The following is a 22973-nucleotide window of genomic DNA, read 5'->3' as shown; positions in this document are numbered from 1 at the left end:
TGCTCCTCTGGTTGAACAGACTCAAAACCAGAGATATTGATATACTGTCCTCGGAGGGCAGTGAAATGGCTTCAGTTTCTTCGAAACTGTCCTTGAAGAGGCCAAGGGATGCTTCCCCTAGCCATTCAGACGTTCTTCATAAAAAGACTGCCACAAAGTCTTCTGAGGTAAGATCTGACACGTCTGTGAAGGATGCCTCCACCTTCAGAAAGCCAACGCAGTCATCGTCGACGAGTTTGTCGACTTTTTCTTCGAGAAAAACCACCTATGTCACCACGTCGACGACGACAGTATCGACGACGATGGCGTCGTCGGCCTTCTCATCGACGATGACGACCACCCAATCGTCGACCATGGGTAAGCCACTGTCCTTGATTATACTGATTAAAAAGCAGTCGACATTAATCAACGATCCGTCGACGTCACCGTCGATGTCGAAACAAAAAACGGCGACGCCTACACCGTCGACGTCAGGCACACCGTCGACGAAGTTGTCGACGACGGTAGGAGTGCCGTCGACGCCCAAGTCACCGTCGACGACGAAGGCACCGCCGACGACCAAAACACCGTCGTCGACGAGGGCGATGACGACGAAAGCGCCGTCGACGAGCACAGCGCCGACGATGAGGACACCGTCGACGACCGCACCGCCGACGACAACATCGCCGACGACCGCATCTCCGACGCATGAGAAACGATCGACGTCGACGACACTGTCGACGACCTCATCGTCGACGACAACATCGTCGACGCCATGGAAAAAAGCGGAGTTAATTCCATCTAAAAAGGTTGCCAAACTCCCTATCACGCCAGACTTAACATCGCCCAGTAGGGTTCAAAAACTGCCCCCATCTTGCCTGTTACAAGATGATGAGGCCATCTTGGTGCCCCTTCTTAAGAAGCCGGGTGCTGACCCTGCCGAGCCATCGAACTATCGTCCCATCTCCCTCCTTCCCTATTTCTCTAAAATCTTGGAGGCCCATGTCACCCGCTGCCTATCAAACTTTGTTGAATCTTCCCAGTACCTCGAGCCTAACCAGGCGGGCTTCCGACCTGCCCACTCGACCGAGGCGGTCATTCTGGCGGTTCTTGATACTCTCAGGAGCAACGCTGACGTCGGGAATCCCCAAGCCCTCGTCCTTCTGGATCTGTCCGCCGCGTTCGACACGGTGGACCATAACATCCTTCTCCACCGTGTCGAGCAGGCTGGCATCCGAGGCCCTGCTCTCGAATGGGTCAGATCCTTCCTTACTGGAAGAACACAGGCAGTTCGCCTGGGCCCTTACACGGCCAAAAAATCTCCTACGCCCTGTGGAGTCCCCCAGGGCTCCTCCCTCTCTCCGCTTCTATTTAATTTGTATCTCCGGCCACTGATCCAATCCCTCCTCAAATGGGACATCACAATCTTCAATTATGCTGATGATTTGCAGCTCGTTTTTTCACTTAATTCCCCACTAGCTATCAATACGTTCCACGCAGTAATGATCCACATACAACTCTGGATGGACCAGAACCAATTAAAACTGAACCCAGGAAAAACTGAGCTCCTTCTCCCCGGCCTAAGCCACACCCATTGGGGCCCTCAGTTCTGGCCGCCGGAGCTTGGTTCCCCTCCTACCCCAGCTAAAACAATAAAAAGTCTGGGCGTAATTATCGACGTTGAACTTTCCCTCAAAGCCCAAGTTGGAGCGGTAATTTCATCATGCATGTTCCAACTTCGGAGGATTCGTAAAGTCCGTCACCTTCTCCCCCCTGCGGCACTCACTCAATCTGTCACCTCACTTGTACTCTCTCGTCTTGATTTCTCCAACTCCATTTACCACGGTCTCCCACTCTATCTGCTTAACCGCCTTCAGGTCGTACAAAATCAGGCAGCCCGCTTGATCCACGGATTACCTAGATGGCAATCCGCTAAACCCCTGCTTCACAGCCTCCATTGGCTCCCAATGAATCAAAGGGTCGCCTTTAAGGTGGCATGTCTCACCTTCAAATGTCTTCACTGCCCCAGTCCAGGGTTTCTCAACTCCCTCATCCGACCCTACCGCCCCACACGCAATCTTCGTTCTGCCCGCAATGACTTACTAACTACCCCTAAAAACAAAACCAAGAAATTTGGTGGTCGCCGCTTCTCTCACTTGGCCCCCACTCTTTGGAACTCCCTCCCTCTGTCTATCAAATCTTCCCTCTCTCTTCTCTCATTCAGAAAACTCTTAAAGACCCATCTCTTCCCACCCCTATGTTAGGTTGCTCTGTTTTCCGTTTTCTCCTACCATGTCTAGCAGCGCCAGGAAGCTTCGGCGTTAGTGCGCTTTACAAATGGCACCTAACATAACATAACATAACATGAGTCAGAAGACGACCAATTCGATCAGGCTACTAGTCCGTCGGATCTCAATGTAAAATGCCAGAGTACAGACGATGATGGAGATGAGGTCATTTTTACAGAAGAAACTGTTCAGGCTCAAGTGCATACTCAGGTTACTCCAATGATATGCCTTCCAGCTGCGATAGTCACCGATTCAATTTTTGATCAACGACTACAAGAAACGATTCCCAGAATCGTCAGAGGCCCCTTCCACGGAGAAATCTCAAGCGTCGACCAAACCACAACATTCTCCAAAGTCAAGACCACCACCTTTGGACATTTCTCAAGACAGGGAAACAGTTCATAACATCCAATCTTCTGATGAGGAAGAGGATGTACCTGAGGAAGGAGAGGTTCGAGACGACCTGTCACATAACAGAGACAATGAAGATTATGTCGCTCATTCTCCAGCCACTCCAGAACCCAACACTTCAGACTCTCCACCAGTGGATATCGGCGGATTCCACAATTTAATAGACAGAGCTGCCACTAGATTCCACATGACCATGGAATCAAAAGAAACAGATTGTTTCTTATATGACTTTAAAGATCCTATAAAAAAGGCGGCTAGATCAATTCCCATAATAGATCACATCTGGGAACAAGGTCAGCAACTCATGCAAACTCCTGCATCGGTCTCAATAGTGGTGCCTAGACTGGATAAAAAGTATAGGGCACCGTCAACTGCACCTACATGCCTTAATACACATCCCAAGCCGGATTCGGTTGTCACCCAAGCCGCTCAAAAGAATTCCAGAAACCCATCCTCGCCACTGTCAGCACCACCAGACAAGGAAGGCAGGAAATTGGATGGCATCGGCAAACGTTTCTCCACAACGTCAGCTATGACGGTAAAAGTGGCCAACGCCATTGCTCTGCTAGGCAGATACAATAGACAATTATGGGAAGAAATTGTTCCATATCTAGAGGATGTACCCGACGACTTGAAGGATGAGGTTCAGTCACTCCTTAAAGAAGGACAAATGTCAGCGTCGGAGATAATTGATTCCGCTGTAGATGTCGCCATGACCGGCTTCAGACAGCTGGCAGGCGCAGCGGTTTTGCGCAGACAAGGATGGCTCAAAGCGACATCCTTCCGACAAGAGGTCCAAACCAAAGTTTTGGATATGCCGTATGACGGACAACATCTATTTGGGGAAAAAATAGATGAGGCCTTGCAGACGATCAAGAAAGACACTGACACTGCAAGAGCTCTAGGGACTTTACAATTCAAGAACCAGTCCTTTCGAGGGCACAGAGGTAGGGGTCAGCCCTCTTACAGAGGATCATACCAAGGAAATCCCTCTTACAATAAAATCGCTCACAATATCAGCAGCGACAGCAGCAACAAGGTCGTCAGACCTCCTACGGGAGATCGAACTTCAGGGGTAAATCCCAGAGGAAAACGACCGGAGGAAGACAATGACCATTTCCCGCAGCCAGTCCCCCCACCGTCTTGTCCACTCAAAATTGGAGGAAAATTGACACATTTCCTCCACAACTGGAGATCGATAACGACAGATCGGTGGGTACTCCAATTAATACAGCACGGCACACATTGGAATTCGACTCAATCCCACCGTTAACTCCTCCTCGCAAACTTCCACACAGGCACCTTCGTTTGCTCTTGCAAGAAATCTCTTCAATGCTGAAGAAGGGAGCAATAGAGCGAGTCCCATCAGCTCAAAAAGGGAAGGGATTTTATTCCCGCTTCTTTTTAATTCAACAGAAAAAGAAGAAATGGAGGCCCATTCTAGATCTCAGGGCACTCAATGCCTTCCTGAAGAGCCAATCGTTTCGAATGGTGACTATCCAGGAAATCCTAGGATCCCTAGAGGAAGGAGACTTTATGACGTCTTTGGACCTGCAAGACGCATATTACCATATCCCAATACACAACCGCCACAAAAAATTTCTACGATTCGAAGTAGCAGGTCAACACTACCAATTCTGTGTCCTCCCATTCGGCCTCAAATCAGCGCCACGCATTTTTACAAAGTGCCTGGCTCCTGTGGCAGCTTTCCTGAGACAGCAGAATCACCAGGTCTTCCCCTACCTGGACGACTGGCTGGTGAAAGCACCATCTCTCACAGACGCGCAAATGTCTTCCAACGCCTGTCTCGATATTTTCCGGCACCTAGGTCTGACTCTCAACTACGAGAAATCAACCTTACATCCCACCAGAATTATAACATTCCTGGGGGCAACTCTAAACACCGTTTCTTCCAAAGCCTTCCCATCTCAAGAAAGAAAACACAATCTGATGGCTCTGGCTACCGCAGTGTCTTCAAAACACACCATCAAAGTCCGAACTTTCAAGTCCCTTCTAGGGATGATGTCTTCTTGCATACTACTCATCCCTCACTGTCGGCTCAAAATGCGCCCCCTTCAGGAGGCCCTGACCAAACAGTGGACACAATGTACAGGTTCTTTCGAGGATCACATAGTCATCACTCGACTGATAACCAAGGCTTTACTTTGGTGGACAACGAACAAGAACTTATCGAAAGGTTTAACGTTCTTGATACCAGCAACTCCACACGTCATAACGACGGACGCTTCTCTAGAAGGATAGGGTGCAGTCCTTCAGGAATTGCAAATCAGTGGCAAGTGGACGGAACAAGAGAGGACTCTACATATCAACCTCCTAGAACTAAGAGCAGTTCTACACTCTCTACAAGCATTCCTCCCTCGCATCACAAACTCAGCAGTGCTTGTGAGGATGGACAACACAACCACAATGCACTACTTGAACAAGCAGGGAGGGACACGTTCACTGACACTGTCTCGCGAATCGCAGAAAATTTGGAACTGGCTACTACTCAACGACATCAAATTAACAGCAGAATATGTCCCCGGAAAAGACAACGTCATTGCGGACGCTCTCAGCAGACAGAGGTCACTGTCCCACGAGTGGGAACTGGACCAACAAGTTCTAAACGACATCTTCTCGGAATGGGGGAAACCGCAAATAGACCTCTTTGCCACCAGGGAGAACGCCAAATGCCACAGCTTCACAAGCTGGCATCCCCAACCGAGGTCACTAGGAAATGCATTTTCCACCGCATGGCGCAACGTGTTTGCGTACGCATTTCCGCCATTTCCCCTGATAACCAGAGTCATTCGGAAAATGAAAATGGAACACTGCACCTTGATTCTCATTGCCCCATACTGGCCGAGACAGCATTGGTTCACGGTCCTCCGTCGCCTCTCAGTCCAACCATCAATCCAACTGCATCAACATCCCTCTCTACTCTCGATGTCCAAAGGCCAAGTACTCCACCCGAATCTGACATCTCTCAGGTTATCGGCATGGCTCCTGAGTACCGAGAGTTCTGTCATCTAAACATCCCGCAGGAGTGCAGGGAAGTCCTAGCTAAGGCAAGAGCAGTTAGCACAAACAAAACTTATTCCTTGAAATGGAAACGCTTTTGTGTTTGGTGTAAAGACAACAATATCCATCCTTTCAAGATCACTCCAGAACAGCTACTGCCTTATTTATTACATCTGGCACAAACAGGACTTGCACATGCCTCCATTAGAGTACATCTGGCGGCGATCTCACGCTTTACGAGAACTTCAAAAGGACCTTCCCTATGGTCCAACAGATTAATAAAACAATTCATTAAAGGGCTCTATAGATCTTTTCCAAGGCCAAGACGAGTTCCACCAACGTGGCACCTTAATGTGGTTCTCAACCAATTCATGAAGCATCCATTTGAGCCCATCCACAGGGCTGATATCAAATACATCTCATGGAAGACTGCACTTCTTTTGGCTTTAACATCGGCGAGAAGGGTCAGTGAGTTACAAGCTCTTTCAATACAAGATCCTTTCATGCAATTCAGAGAGGACAGAGTGATTTTAAGAACCAATCCTCGCTTCATTCCTAAAGTCCCCTCGGACTTCCATCTAAATGAACCACTTGTACTTCGATCATTCTTCCCGAACCCCAGTACTATGGCTGAAAGATCTCTTCACTCTTTGGACCTAAAGAGATGTCTAAAATTTTACCTAGACAAAACAAAACATTTCAGAAAAACAAATCAGCTTTTCATCGCCTTCAGCAGACCTAGAAAAGGCATGCCACTCTCCAAACAAAGCATTTCCCGATGGATATCAGCGGCAATTGCCTTTTGCCATGACAAAGCCGGACGTCCATTACATTCTAAAGTCCGAGCGCATTCCACGAGGGCTGTGTCCACATCGGCGGCACTATTCGCTGGAGTACCGATTCTGGACATCTGCAGAGCAGGACCTGGAAATCGCCGCATACATTTACCAGGCACTACTGCCTGGATACGGAACTGATGCAGGATGCAGCTGTAGGCCAGGCTGTACTTCGCCATCTATTCCAGTGAGATGAGCCTTCCTCCTTCCCACCGTCCTGCAATGGTATGCACATTTATTTCCTTTCTTATTTGTATTGCTGATGGTTACTAGTCGCATGATATGTATTATCTCAGACTATTTGTTATGTTCCATCGAAAATGTGCATAATGTATTGCTTGCTATTCTGATTCAGTCATGTGAATCTATGAAAGACACCCATAATACTGGATAAGAAATGCGTTACTTACCTGTAACAGCAGTTATCCAGTATTGGTGTCTTTCTTAGATTCACATGCAACCCTCCCGCCTCCCCAGGAAGGACTCATCTCTCACTTCATAACATATGTTACGTCTACCTAGCTTGGTGTGTACGAAAATCTGAGAGACTGAGGCTCCTGGCAGGAAGGTTCTAGAGGGAGGTGGTAGCTGATTGGCTACCTTCAGGATTTTGGTCCTTTTTACAAAAGGACATAGATAGGCTACTAAGGCAAAGCCTTTGGGCCTACTTTTCTCTATGTATGTCTATAGGACATTACTTTTCTATTACCGGGGCTCCCGTCTCGACGACGGAGAATGATTCAGGCATGTGAATCTATGAAAGACACCAATACTGGATAACTGCTGTTACAGGTAAGTAACGCATTTCATATGCAATTTCAATGGTTTAAGTGAAAATAGTTCGTAGAAGCAAAAAGCGCCAACTGTGGTGATCTGGTTGCGCCGGACTGGGACAAAGTCACAAGCTTAGGTTGACCGCGATTGAGCAAGGACCAAGTTAGGCCCACTGATCAAAGTACCTTAAATCTTGATTGCTGAGCACTGTGAGTATCTGAGTTGAGGATGCATCACGCCGCAGCGATTCCTAGGAGCTGTGTGGATGCAAAGTAGAATCTTGAGTCATTGTCGAGATGTTTTTGATGAGGGGCTTGCAATGCGAAGTCCGGCATCGAGGATGTGTTATGCAGCAGCGGTTCCGAAGAAACTGTGGGCTGCGATGCAAAGTCTTGCATCATAAACGAGGATGCCATTGATGAGGGTCTTGAGAACTAGGTCCTGCATCAGGCACGCGTCGTGCAACGGTGGTTCTGAAGCGGAACCTCAAGGGGATGCGTCACACTGTGATAGTCCTGACCAGAGCTGGGCACACTTCCAAGTGTCCAGGATTAGGGTGGCGCCACTTGAGGGGGGGGAGAGTGGGAGGAATCACAGTAGACAGAGTCTAGATGCTGTGTTCATGGTGGTTGGTGTCCCTTCTGTCCTTGAGGCTCTAATCTGGAGGCCAGCCAACTAGTCCTAGCATCAGAACCCTTTGTGAGCCTGCTGGGTAGAGCCTTTGTGATGTGCTAGTGTGTTAGGTGACAGCTCCTCCTCCTCATCAAGTTAGAAATGGCCTATCCTGCCAACACCTATTCCCCTTTTGTCTCTTTGTCACTGTCTGAGAGTAATACCCAAAAGACCAACTGTCAAGTGTACCTAGTTATTGGACCCACGATACAGGCTGCAGGCATCCAATGGTTGGGACAAGAAAATGCCTGCTTTCTAAAATTGACATTTTCAGAATTGTGAATTAAAAACCGACTTTATCATTAAAGAGGGGAGGGTTGGTGGTTAAATTACAATTCCTTAGAGACCGGACTTTACATTCCTACATGCTCCCAATTGAAAGTTATCACTACAAGGACATGTCAAAGTTAAAAGTACATGTCCAACTTTTTAAATACGCTGCACCCTGCCTGATGGGCTGTATAGGACCTACCCTAGTGGTGACTTATATGTTTTACAAAGGGAGGTTTAGGCCTGGCAAAAGGTTTATTTTACCAGGTCGAAATGGCAGTATAAAACTGCTTTAAAAAATATGAGGGACTGGGAGCTGATTTTAAATGAGGTCCTGCACACAGGCTCCCGAAGGGGACTGAGAATCAGAGGGGTGTGTAGTTCCTAGCTGGACGTGAGGGAAAAGGGAGGTCTTTCTTTGTGATGCCCTCACACACCCCTAACACCTGCAGGCACCCAACGGCTTCTTCAAAAGATTCTCAGTATAAAACTGCACACACAGACTGCGAAGGCAGGCTGGAGATATGTTTAAAAAGGCTACTTAAGTGGATGGCACAAAGGTATTGCTGCAGACCCACTAGTAGAATTTAATTTACAGGCCCCAGGCACATTAGTGCCACGTTATCAGGGACATACACATACATTGAATGTGCCAATTGGGAGTAAGTCAATTTTACCAAGTCTGGAGGAGAGAGAACAAGCACTTTAGCACTGGTTAGTAGTGGTAAAGTGTGCAAAATCCTAAAAGCCAACAAAACAAGCTTAGAAAACAGGAGGGTGAAGGCCATACAGTTTTGGGCTGATCCTGCACAAAGGGCCTAGTCCAACACCGTCCAATACAAATATTAACCATGAAATAGAATATGCCTTGCATATTTAGGTCCTCACTTCACCAGAATATGCATGTCACAGTAATGTCCTGTCATATCTCTCCCTTTAAGTTCTGTCAGGGTTAACAGGGATGCAGTTATTTATTGCACCCAGTGTGTAAGGGGTACAATAAAAAAAATAAAACCTCTTAAGTCTTATGTGTGCGGCAACAAGAGCTACTGCACATATCGGTTATTATTGCCCCCTGTAATAAAAACCTAAATCTGCCATTTTTCTAAATGTGTGTTTTTTTTAGATTATGGCACTTTTACATATCAGAGGCATTTGTAAAAAAAATGCATGCCCCCCTCAAACGTCTGTTGGCACACTTGTGTGAGCTAATGTTTGAAAATTGGTACAGCCTTCCACCAGAGGATCTCCAAACAGCTCCTACACATTTTGCACCTATGTAAAATAGTATGCGAGAAGGGAGCCATGCTTCACTGAGTTTTCTATAATTAGGTGTTCCTGTTTCTCTTAAGGCACAGAAGAGCGTTCCAAATATGTATTCATTTTTCTTTGATTTTCTTATAAAAACACTATTTCATCGTAGCTCTGGAGCAAACAACATGTATATCACCATCAACAGTATAAAGTAATGTATACTTTCCTAACAACTACTAGATTACAGTGAATTTGTTGTATGAGTAATCCTTAGACTACCCCTGACAAGAAGCCGAGTAAGGTGCCACCTTTGCAATAGTATTAATTGATCTTTCTGTATATGGTTTAATAATGCAGTCCATGAAGTTGTAGTGACACAGTAAACTACTAAGGCCACAGCCTGAGTAGTTTTTAAATGTTAACAAACTCCAGTTTTCTATTTGACCCATAATATATGTTACTGTTATGTTTTTATTTATCTTACATATTTATCTTAGTCAGGTTAGCATGAAATAGGTGCTTTTCATGAAAACAGGAAGAATATACTTTAATATATATTTGTACCGTTTGGTAGTCTGTAATAAAAGAATAGAAGAATGTTTATTTATGTCCAGAAGATTGGTTTTAATTAATAGTTTTGTTGGTCTATTAATAGGTACATAAGAGTGATAGTGGCCAGCACTGCCACCAAGGATGTTGGGCAGTTTAGGTATATTCTAGTAATCTTAGATAGTTAAAAAATAGCAGTTATGAAATGAGAGCAACAGACACAAAGGTAAAAAGGCAAAGATAAGGGGATTTCAAATTCCACCAGGTTGCTCATCACTCGTGTGCAGTCTGTATCAGTCATTCTGCCTGCTCTGCAAGTGGCTCATAGTAAACTTGGTACCAGCCACTGCATCAGCCATACACCTGTCCTGGTTGCTCAGAACTCCAAGAGCTAGACTCTGTCAGGACCTTCTCCCAGAATGTCTTTATTTCCGGAAAAGATGTAGCTTAAACTGTAAGCAGTGAACGGTGGGTGTCATCATGGTCTCTCCTCTGATAGGTCTGATTAAACCATATCAGTGCCTCACAGATGTAGTTGTTAGCATGAATCCTGAACGACAGAGCTAAGAGACATACAGGATGGATCTTATTAAAGGCACATGGCACTAATATGTAAGCCTGCTTGATCTGAGTGGATTTAGGAGCTGATTGGGTATAGATGAACGAGGCTTGGGGTTGTACTTGGTCTTTGGGGTCATAGATCCAGGCATTCTTTCTTTGCCTCCTTTCCCACCAGAAACTACAGGTCTCTGGTGGGCCCAGGCAGCTTTTGTTTGAACACGTATTACCCTGGACCCTCTTTTTCCCTCTCTTCTCATTTATTCCATCTATTCTTACTTCCTCACCCCACTGTTTACTCCTTCCTCAACCTGTTTCCTAATACCGCTCCGTATCCCATCCCTCGCCCACAGCAGGTTTCTTGTGCAGAAAAAGCTTATTTTTAGGCAGTTTATCTGTTGCTCTCCCTGTCACCATTATGAAATCATTGTTCTAATCTGTTGCCTACACCTATTGACCTCTATCCTGCGCCTTCCTTCCACCCCCTTCAGTTCTGATCCCCCTCATCTACCCTAACTTGCCCATTTTCCCCTTCTCATTTTTCCTTCTTCCCTCTCCCCTCTGATCCCTCTCATCTCATTTCCCACAGCTCCTACTTTCCTGTCACTCCCTATTAGACCCCTCCTTTGCTCACCATCATCCCCAAAGCACCTTCCATCCTCTCCTCTCATCTCCACCACCTATACCACCCTACTTCTCAGTCTCCCATCAATCCCTCTCACCTCCTAACTGTCACCACTTTAGACCATAAAACACACCCCACCTCTGTTAGTTTCTTAGCCTGCTTTATAACCTTATTTTCTTTTTCCTGCTCAATAATAAATCCAGTCTTTCCTTCTACCATCCTGTGTTCTGATTTATCCTACTCTTCCTTCCCTTCATCACTTCTTCTGTATCACCTCTCCGTCTTGCTTCCATTTGCCACATCTCACTCATCCCACTCAATCCCCTCAAACTCCTTCCCCTATTCTTTTACCTCTCCTACAACCCACATGTCTGCTTTCCCTTGACTCCACTTCAACCTCCTCATTTCTTTAATTCTCCGCCCCTTTCCTTACATTACTAAGCCCTAATTGCTCCATTGCTTCTCTTTACCATTTACCCTTCTAAATCCCCTACCTGATTACAGAGCACACTTTACTGTCCCTTAGCTACTCCATAATCTTCCACTCTCTTACCTTCTCCTTCTGACAAATTACCCTTGCAACACAGCTTTGCAAGGCTAAGCCTTTGACATCAACTAACATAGACCGTGTGTTGGTTTCCAAACAATAATCACAATTATAGGCGCAAACCAGACATAACAAGAATAGTCTAATGACATTCAAAGGTCCCTTGGACCACCACTCACCCGATCCCCCATTGACCATGCACAATTTCATTGAGTTTCTTCCAACCATAAATAGTGAATCAATTCTGCCTCCATCAAAGGCCCTACAGAAGGCACCAGCAACACTCGCTCCAGCCAAAACACTTAATAACCACAACAATGTAAAACATTCAGTCCCTCAGGCACACATTCAGAAATAACAAAAACACTAACCCTTACACAGCTTAACGACAACCTTGAAAACTCCTCTTAAAGAAGAATGACACAAACTCCTGCCATCCGAGTAGTACTTGCAAAACACAGGGTGTGTGGGCAGCATGAGGGCCTTATGCACATGGCCAAAGTATAATGAGCTCAGGTTCTTTAACTCTACCTTCATCTCATCTTCTTGTTCTCTCAATCTCTCTCCGTATTGTACAATCTTTTACACAGTTTTTTTCTCTCATACCTTCTTTTTTTATTTTGCCCTCTAACTTGCCATATTTTTCACACGTTTGGAAGAAAGAACAGTCTATAAACCTCACCTGGGGATAGAAAGATTTCATGAACAGCAGCATAGGTTTGGTGGTATGCTTTCATAACTTTGTGGAAATTACCAGCACCAGAGAGGTACTGTTCGCAAGCTGACACCTAGACTACCATTCGTAAGACAGTAGCATCTAACAAACCCTTGCTTTGAAAAATGTAATGTCGTGAGATTTGCTTACTATTACCAACTTCATCTCAGCAGAGCAGCAGTGTCAAGAGAGGGTCAGGCTAAACCGGTAGTGAAGCGAACTGGCACCATGTCCACTTTAATGTGCCAACATAGCAGCTCCTGCAGCTTCTTCGCAAAAACTGGCAGATATCAAATTTGTATGTGGTCATGTTTCAGAAAAGGTATCCGATGCACCTAGTATACTGGTCACCTCTATAGATCTTTTTTTTCCTGCAAACTATAAAATCGATATTTTAGGAGCTGTCTCTGATATGGTCTAGAGGTTTCTTAAGTCAGACATCCACCACCAAAAGGTTAAAAATGATGCGTACATGTCTTCTTACTATTTAAAAAAACAAACATATTTTATTGATTTTCTGATCATTACAACTTCTCTGAGCTCATTACATGTATATATCTTTGGTAATATGGTACATATGGTATACAGTGTGTAATTACAGAAGTAGCAATGAAAAAACAGCATTGTTTACATAATTGTATAGATTTGCATATGCGAACCAAGACGTTGCAATTGCTTCGGGTCCTTTCTGTTCGTGTATATAACTTGTTATAATCATCGTTTTATATTGCATAGCTCTATCTCTTACATGTATCTAGCCCTAAAATAGTCATAACTCCCCCCTCCCTCTTTCCAACATACTCAGTTCTGCTTCCTTGTAGTGGTTGCTGCAATTAGCACCTCCTACTTTATCTAAGATGGTTAATGACACATCACTTGCAGTGTATAACTCCTATTTCACATAACACTATCACATTCTGGACTTTCCCATTACCTCACATTATCTCAACAGTTACACTTACAGGTTTTTGTTATCTGCATTATATTGTTGGTATTTCAGTTGTTACAAATTCCTCCAGCAATACATTCCATTCTAACGATATAGGTTTTTTGCACAGACCTCTACGCTCCTCTCTCTGTAACTCTGCACTTTCAGCCCTACCCCATCTAATCATCTCATTATACCAGTCCATCACTTCAGGTGCTTTTTTCGCTTTCCATCTCATGGTTATTGTTAGTTTCGCTAATATCAATGCCAAATTGACAAATCTATATGTGGGGTTTCCACATTTAGCTTTAGGGCCAAGCACCAGTATGTAGTATTCTAGTGAAACTCCCCTGTGCCCTGGGGCCATTGTGTTTAATAGTGTGTGTATCGTGGCCCAGTAAGTTATCAGTCTAGGGCAGGTCTACATCATATGTATGAAATTAGTCTCAGATTCTTGACATAGGCATGTATCTGCTATATCTGGAACATAACACTTAATGAGACTATCATGAGTTGAAATAATTTAAACTTCGGGTTGCGCAATACATTTCTTGGGTATTCTAGGATTGTATTAGACTCCTTATCTGTAAGTATTCTCTCCATGTCCGCATGCCATTTATCTCGTAGTACCTGTTGTGGCACTGCCGTATGTGTTCGGATCCTATATGATAACCATTTGGTTAAATGACTTCCGATCCCCATTAAATATTGCATGAGTACCATTGCGTGTGTAGTGGGTTCAGATCCTGTCGGTGCCCACGTATTTCTAACATATCTCACTATGTTCGCATGTAAAAGAAATAACGTGTTCTGTACATGTTCTTCTTACTATTGGTAAGCTGATCCACACTCTTACAAATCCAGGTTTGAGTGGGAAAAGAAAATAGATCAGTTCCTGAACAATGCTCCAAAGACTACCCTCAGGCAATTGGAGTCTCTGAGAGGAATTCTGAAATGTGTCACTCCTCCTCTTTGACCAGAGGTTGGGTCATATAATGAGGTTGACAGATTACAAGTAGTATATGGTTGTTTTCAATTTTAATATAATGTTAATGTAGTGTTATGTAAACATTGACTACCTAGGATTGCCAGTCTGACTATGGGGAATAACTCAAGCATGTGAATCTATGGATGATATCAATATGAAAGAACTGTAGGTACAGTTAAGCAATTTTTTCCTTCCTCTTTGTTCAGAGGTGAATATTGAATTGCTAACCACGTGTGTTTGTGAACCAGAAGTTTTCTCAGCCAATAATTTCGAATGATTTTCTCCCAATCAAAACTCACCATGTGAATCAAGAGTATAAGGTTTCAGAAAATGAATCCTTTTATGGCACATTATTGGAGAAGATAGAAAAGGAACAGCGGGAGGTTGAAGGGTTCCTTGTGAATAACATGTTTAGTTACTTAGATACACAAATGGAAGATGATCCTTTGTGTGGCCATTCTTAAGGGGACCAGATCTAGCAGCAGCATCCTTGCAGAACCCATCAACTAGCATGAAGAACAGGGATAGTGCTCACCACAGTGAAATATGGAATTAAGCAATTAAGTAATTGTTAGTGTATTCCAACCAGAGAAAATGTTGCTTAGCAGCTGCAGAGAATCACCATTATCACCATCCAGAGAATCATTACACTTATCACGCTGTGATTGAATCATCATCATCTACATCATTCATCACCTGTAGTGCTTGAGCCTTCACTCCATTAAGTACCTGAACAAAACCATAGTCAATCAGCGCACGGCATAGAAAATAATCAAAATTATCCAGCCTCTTTTGTAAATCTTCCAAAAGCTTGATTGACTGAATGTTGGCCTATGTGGAGACCTTTTGACTCATCTACAAGCAAATTCCTGGCACTTTTCCACCAGTGTTTTCACTTTCTCCTGCAGATCCTCCAGAGGCTGTAATTTAGCCAAAATCACGACTCTTGGCTCCACACGCAAAATGTAACACATTGGCAATATAACTATTTGTACTATTGGATCTGCCACCTTTTAATAACATACTCCTTTAAAAGTACTGAACAGATTAGTGCCAAACCACAAATGTGCTCTGTTGGGCATTAACTCTGTCTTCTTGACGCTTCGAATAATTCTGTTCAGTAGTTTGTGCTGTAGCCGAGAGCACGCATTGACTACAGAAATCTGCTGCAGTGCTATACTAGTGGTCGATTAAGCACTAAAGAAACTCTCAGTAACAATGAAAAAGGTCACAGTCATATTTCATCTTGCACTCATTCCGAAGTGTTTCCTTAATAACTTTTGAACTCATTGACCAGTGCATGCTGGATTTAAATCAAAGGGCGAAATCTTAGTAGGTCAGTTCTCTGCCTAATGTGGTGCAGAATAGGACCAAAAGTTACTAGCAGAAATCAATTTCCTATAAACATACACACTAAGCCGTAATAACAGAGATGCTGCAGAGTATCTTTAGGCCTGGGCGGTGAACTCCACTTCGCTCGCGGAGTGTTCTGCGCGCCGAGGAGCTCACATAGTGCAGAAAACTCTGCTTCGCGTAGTGCAGCGGAGTTTTTTCCCCACTTACTGTTCGCGAGCACGAGCTGCCGCTCGGGCAGAATTTCTTCTACCCGAGCGGCAGAAAGACCAGAACGAACAGCAGTTTGCGCTACACTCCGCCACTTGCGGCCCTTCGCAGAGTTTTTTTGTAACTTTGCGGAGTTCTGCGTAGCAAAACTCCACGAACTATGCCCAGGTTAATAAATGTATTTGAATCTGTTTGTACAAATAAAAAGCCTTTTTGGATAAATAATACGTTTTGAGCTAATATGTGAATCTGTTCCAAATTGCACAATAACGTGTCCACCCAACCTGCACTTTCCGTTTTAAAACTTGATTGAAACTGATTAAGGGAACCAATAGTTTGCAGAGGGTGCTGCATACAAAGGCTCCATTAAAATTTCTGTTCTCTGATGCAACAAAAAATTCTAAACAGAGTTACACCCCACTCAGCAAACAGTCTGCCCTGTATCAAAATAGATCATTTTTGTGGTTTAGAGTAAATCTGTTCAGTTATAGTTTAGGTACTACAAGAATAAACAAGCATTGGCAAGGCAGTGAGTCAGGTGTTTACCTCCAGCCATTTGGCTCTATCAATGCTTGTTTTGATTTGGGATGTTTTTGCAAGCCTTTATTGTTGGGAAGGCTGCCTGTCCCAGTTCAATCTTAAAAAAAAATCAGCTAAAATCAAAAATATTTTTTTGTCTTAAAAATCACTCTTTACCATCTGCTCTTGTGAAAGGGCAGAATGCTGTCACTCGCAATGATGTCAGCCAGGCCAGTGGCTGAAGCGAGTTGATTCATTGCCCCATGCTGTATGCTGTAGTGGGTGGAAGAAAAATGTGAACAATACAATAACAGACTATTGGATTAACAGGGTGACTGACCTATTTGTTATACATAGGTTAGTAAAATCAAAAAAGTCTTGGCTAAAGCCAGGCCTAAAAAGGAAGCTTAAGCAAAAATAAGTATATCTGCAGCATTTGTGTTTGAAAACCTGTTTTGGGTCTAGGTTTTCAAATTGAAAATCAGTCTGGTTGCTTAACAGCTCCACAGTTTGCAAAGCCACAATGCCTGTTTGCAGGCCAGAACTAATCTTATTGGCCAAGGAAAGAAGCTGGTATTTTCTGTCGGCTGGTTCCATAAGTTTTTACTGTGACTTTTAAGGGATCAAAAAGATTTTCAGGTGCAGCTGTGGGGAACTAATAACTGTCATCACTGGCATTACCAACTGAAAAGCTTGAATTTTGGATGAGCTGATTGACATACCTGGTCGATTTCAGTGGTTTTAATATTTTATGACTTTACCATAATGTTATTTCATGTATACTGCAGACCAAAAATTTCATCCTGGGACTCTGCTGACCGTCTTCGTGGTTTACATAGAGATACATATGAAGGAAGAAACGTTGTGAGAGATTGAGAAGTAAGGATATATACCCATATGACGTAGATTTGATGGATGCCACATAAATAATAATAAATAAATCTTTATTCGGGTGCGGCCGCAACCATAAAATATAAAATCATACAGTAACAAAAATCATTACAAATCCACCTAAAAGTTGCTATAAAACGCAACTCCTGGTCACGAGTAGTTAAAAAGAAGAAAAAATACAGCGCGAAGGGAGCAAAAGGCCATTCAGTAATCTATCGAGTCTAGAGAGTCTTGATCTAAAGGCAGCCCGCCACATAACGATAGGTGCCTATATATGAATATTCATAACTAGACAGAGGGAAGTGGAGGTGAATATTAATAAAATTAAAGCGCAAAGGGAAAAATCTATTGATAGACTAATTCAGATATTGAAAAAACAAATGTAAGAGTAAGTAACCATTGCTTAATTTGTGGATATGAAGCGATTAAGATTTATAAACAGAGAAAATGGGGATACCTTGAAAGAAGATCGTTACATACATTATACACGGCAAAGGAAACGGATGAGCAAAAGATAACGCTTTTAGAGCAGGGCTCCATTGTAATAGACTGGTTTATTACAAAACCTGTATCCTGGTACTCTACACCTGGCACTGGCAGTAGGTGACACATGCTGAAAGGGGGCGTTTGTGGACGGCAATAGGGCTGTGATGCCTAGGAATGATTATGAATCGCATCCGTGTTTTTATTTCCTCGCTTCAGGAAAGAAAAGCAGGTCCTCCAAGAAAGAGTGGCGAGGCATCGAAAAGCAGTGGAGGACGCTCAGCGGAACCACGAAAAGGCTGTGCAGTTCCTTAAGGAGACCATGACAAGGTGAGTCGTCGTGTGACTGTACTTCAAACGTACCCGTAAACCAGTTTACAAGTCCTAAACAAGTATTGGCATTGCCAATAGGTCTCGACATTGGGACCTTATAAGTGTTTTAAGTCATGTAACAGTTGATGTTGTTGCACCAAGGATGTTGTGCAGCATAACTAAATACTTATAAGGTCACAAAAGCGAGACCTATTGGCTGTGGCAATGCTTGTTCATTGTTTTGTTATTGCCCACGTTTTTGCTGAATATTTATGTTTAGGGAAGGGGAGGTAAAGGGATGTACAGGTGGGAAGAAGGAGGAAGTTAAAGACGAAGGAAGAGAGGAACAGGGGAAGGTGCCAGCAAGACGAAGAAAGGAAGGAATGAAGAAAGGATAGCAGCAATGGGAGATCGGATAAATGTATTCTGCAGGCACCTGCTTGCACATGGAGGAGACTATGAGGGGGTAAGGAGGTATCTGCCTCCACAGGAGTAAAACCGCGAAGATCAGACACTTGACTGGATTAGAATGGACTTGAATGGGGCTTTAGGGAGGAGGAGGAGGCACCTACCTGCACAGGAAGGGGTGAACAAGGTGCAAACACCTGACTGCTCATGGGCGGAACACTGGAGAGTAAGGCACACATGAAGGGGGCACTGGCAGTGAAGGCACCTGACTTCTCACGCAGGGCACTAGCGGTGGACATACCTAACTGCACACTGGTGGTCGGGGAAGGCCGTTTCTCTACTCCATACGAGCGGAGCAGCAGTGCAACACTCACCTGCCTGCACACCGAGGGGTCACACAGAAATACATCTAGGGTAGCAGGTGCCCACTCACTGTAAAGGATAATATGCTTGACTGCGCATGGGGTGGGGTGTGGCGGGCATGGTGGACGGGGCACGGGGGCTCCAGTCACCTGCCGGGGTGGTGGGAGGCTGCTGGCACAGGACCGGCGAGGGCTCCTGCTGACATAGGTGTGGGGCACAGGGATGCAGGCACCGGACAGCTCATGCATAGGGCCTGACATTTGAGGGAGCTGCAGGCACATGATGGCACAAGGAGAGGGCGCTGTGAGAGCGGGCTTATGTTTGCATAAAGTGCGCGCATTGTGAGTACACAGGTAAGTGCACTTAGATGTGGCACAGGGGGCAGTCAGTGGTGCTACGGGGCACGGCTGAGAGGATGGGCTAGCCTCCTCTGGCTGTAGCGGGTCTCGGAGAGTGTGTGCAGGATTGGCGCCCCAAGGAGTGTGCGTTAGGGAGGCAGACACCGCTTTTCTAACGCTGGCCCAGAGGGGAGTGGCACCTGTTTACTCACTGCAGACCCATGGGGAGACGCCTGCTGGTTTCACACGGGCTGTGTGCATTAGATAGCTGCTTGCACTTGGCACATGGTGGGGTCAGAGGCGCTTGCTTGTGTACAGAGGCCGGCTAGCGATGTAGACACCTGCCTGCACAGTGGAAGGTAGGGGCAGAAGGCACCTGCCTGCACAAGTGTGCGAAGATGGGGTGCGAAAGGTGTCCTGTAACATGCTGATGTGGCTACACAAAGTCACATGCTAATTGAAAAGACACATGCTTGCACACAGTGATCTGTTATTGAAACTACACACGCAGGGGCATACTAGTGCGGCAGGCATTGGAATGCACACACACGGCGTGTGGTTAGTGTAGCAGACACCTGTGTGCACACAGTGGTAGTGCAGCAGACATATATTTAATATATTCCATTTCCTGTGGTTTTCCGTCCCAGCCCTCATCCCCTGGCCATTGTGCAGTTGTCACTGAACTTTGGTCCGCTGATACTACACAATGTACGAATGTGCGTATCATAATGCAGTGAATTAACCCCGGTGTGAAGATTAGGGATTAAATGTTCATCTGAATTCCTACCAGGTGCCTGCGCTCTAAAAAATTACAAATGCAATTAAAAAAAAGGGTTTTTATCCAAAAAATGAAAGACAGCGGATTTGAAAGGGTGGCTGAGCGTAATCGTGACAGGGAGGGAAAGAGCGGCCTTGTTACACAAATGGGGCCCAGAACTCAGTGTGTAATGGGACTGCTACATCCGGCGTGAAAGAGATGCCTGACAGGGCTTCAAAGTAATGACTGATCAATTAGGGGAAACATCATTTACCACGAAGGCATTACCACTACTAACATTTACCACGTGACACTTACCACGCAGGGTGCCTTCCACGCAGGGTGCCTTCCACGACGTCTTTACCACGGGCTGGGGGGGAGATGTGGTATTCCTTCGAGTCGTTCTGCGTGGGCTTGGGGGGCAGAGGGGGGCTGGGGGGGGTCTCCCCCCCCAAAAATAACAAGCGGGGGCAGAGGGGGGTTTGGGGGGGGTCTCCCCCCCAAAAAATAACAAGCAGTTTACTTAAAAAAAAAAAACGAACATAATTTTAAAAGAAAAAGGAAAGAGCCTCCCCCAAAGACGTGCCGTGTACGTCAAAAAAACAGTCCTTTTTTTATTTTGGTATACGTGTTTTGACGCTTGTTTCAATGGAGGATGGAAGTAAGGGCTCGTAGAGAAAGACGTGCAGGTAAGACGTTTCTAGGCGTAGTAAAATCCTACGTTGTAAATACCAGCGTGGTAAAGCCACTTGCGATGTAAAATTCGCGTGGTAAAGCCATGCGTGGTAATTGAAATCGTGGTATAATCATATATTCATCAATTAGACATTGTGCCCCCGACTCCCTCCGCCTCACTCTCACTAAAAACATATTCAGAAATAATTTATGCCCCGCTACACAGTCTCAATTTGAGACAATGAAAAAAACATTTAAATTGATGAAGGGTCTAACAGTTAAAAAAGCAAGCACGCGAGTGGTGCGCGGGCGTGCTCGCGTCACAGCGTGCGATCTGTTTTCAATTATCGCGCCCGTGTCTGGGCACGATAATTGAAAACAGATGTGGCCTGTGCGGGTAACCGCACACAATAGGCCCTGGGAGGAGCAAAGGCGGGACATGCGCCCGCCTTTTCCCAATTGCCTGCTGTCTTTGTTAAAAAGACGCACGCAAAGCCCAATAGCCGGGGACAAAACGAAAAGCACACGCACAAGCGTGTGGTGAGATTTCAAAAGCCCTTAAATTAAGTTGAGCAGAGCAGCGCATGCGTGCTGCGCTAGGCTCGACCTAAAAACAGAAGTGGGGGGACTAACCAGGTTAGGCAGTATGCAAGTGAAATCCTGTTGAGTGCCGTCACAGTGCATGATGTCACAATGTGTGACATTGCATGTGACATCACAGGAAGTGACCTCACTGGAAGTGATATCACAAGAAGTGACATCAGATATTAAGACCTCACACATATGTCTATCAGGTATATTATGAGTACATTTAAGCGCATTATAAGATTTAACAAATTAGATTTGGCGTAGGGTTGTGTAAAAAAAGCGGCGCAATCCTAACGCAAAATCTGGGCCTCAACTAACACATTTAGGGGCCGATTAGGATGGCGGATGGACTTGCGTCCGTCCGCCACCCCTGAGTAGGAGGGACCGTCCGCATGGGCAGCGGCGGTCCCTCCATGGCAATTAGGATGTGACCGCCACCCTGGCGGTCACATCCTGTATGTTTTACATTGCGGCGAGTGCTGCTTGAAGCAGCACCCGCCGCAATGTAAAAAACGAAAGCTGTGCATTTGCATGCACAAAGCTGCAGGCACCGCACGGTGCCTGCCGCTTCGTGCACGCAAAGGCAGGGGGGTACCATAGGTACCCCCCATGTGCACCCCCCACGCAACCTTCACCCAGGGGGCCCGCAACGGGCCCCCAAAGTGATTGTCCGTATGCTTTTCCACGGCGGAAAAGCCGCAGCGGAAAAGCATTACTTTCCCTACATCCTAATATGGCTGGCGGTGTCTGATAGACACCACCAGCCATGTTAGTGCTTTTCCGCCGTGGTCGCCTTCCGACCGCGGCGGAAAAGCGGCGGACACATTGTGAGACCCACAAGCCATCCTGATTTGGCGGTGGGTCTTTCAGGCCTCCTCGGCGGATTTCCCGCATACTCCGGGCCGGCGGTGGCTTCCGCCGGCCCGGAGTATGCGGAAAATCCGCCATCATAATGACCCCCTTAGTTTTTTTAAACCCTGCTACAAAGACATTGGCAACAAGGAAAAGCATGGCAGTAGATCTGATTTGCTTAATTGGTTGCAAAGTCAACATTTTACAATATTTGATTGGGTTAAGACGTCCGCTGTAAAGGTGCCCAGTAAATCTCAGGGAATAGTACAAATTATGAGATTACACTGGAGTTTAATGCGTTTGTTGGAAAGATCTGCGTTTTGTGACGTTCCAGATTTGAATCAAAGGGGAGAACATTTAACCTACCTGCCACACGCCGGAGCTCGCAGCACCTACCTGCCTCACGCCAGGACAGTCAGCCCACGCCGCCACCGCCGAGAGTCACTTTCTCTGCACTCTGGTCGCGCCGCCGCTCCGGGACTACGATTCCCGGCAGCCTACGCGGCGGCGCGCGTTGTGACACCGCGAGGGCGCCAGGGGAGGCGCACAAAAGCGCCGAAGGGCCGGCGGAGCATTGGGAGAACATTTAACCTACCTGCCACACGCCGGAGCTCGCAGCACCTACCTGCCTCACGCCAGGACAGTCAGCCCACGCCGCCACCGCCGAGAGTCACTTTCTCTGCACTCTGGTCGCGCCGCCGCTCCGGGACTACGATTCCCGGCAGCCTACGCGGCGGCGCGCGTTGTGACACCGCGAGGGCGCCAGGGGAGGCGCACAAAAGCGCCGAAGGGCCGGCGGAGCATTGGGA

The 22973-nt window shown here is 45.8% G+C and overlaps 1 protein-coding gene across 1 annotated transcript in view; it reads left to right on the top strand.

Annotated features, from left to right (window-relative positions):
• The window catches only part of CFAP74 (cilia and flagella associated protein 74), a 1328338-nt gene that overhangs the window by 253527 nt on the left and 1051838 nt on the right, over nt 1–22973 (top strand). Inside the window, exon 9 of the mRNA XM_078642456.1 lies at nt 18091–18201. Coding sequence (XP_078498582.1) covers nt 18091–18201 — 111 coding nt within the window. The remainder of the gene's footprint in view (nt 1–18090; nt 18202–22973) is intronic.

This window comes from Lissotriton helveticus, chromosome 5_1, assembly GCF_964261635.1.
Source record: "Lissotriton helveticus chromosome 5_1, aLisHel1.1, whole genome shotgun sequence".
NCBI lineage: Eukaryota > Metazoa > Chordata > Amphibia > Caudata > Salamandridae > Lissotriton > Lissotriton helveticus.
The sequence above is the reverse complement of the archived record's forward strand: the minus strand, read 5'-3'. Positions and strand labels throughout refer to the sequence as shown.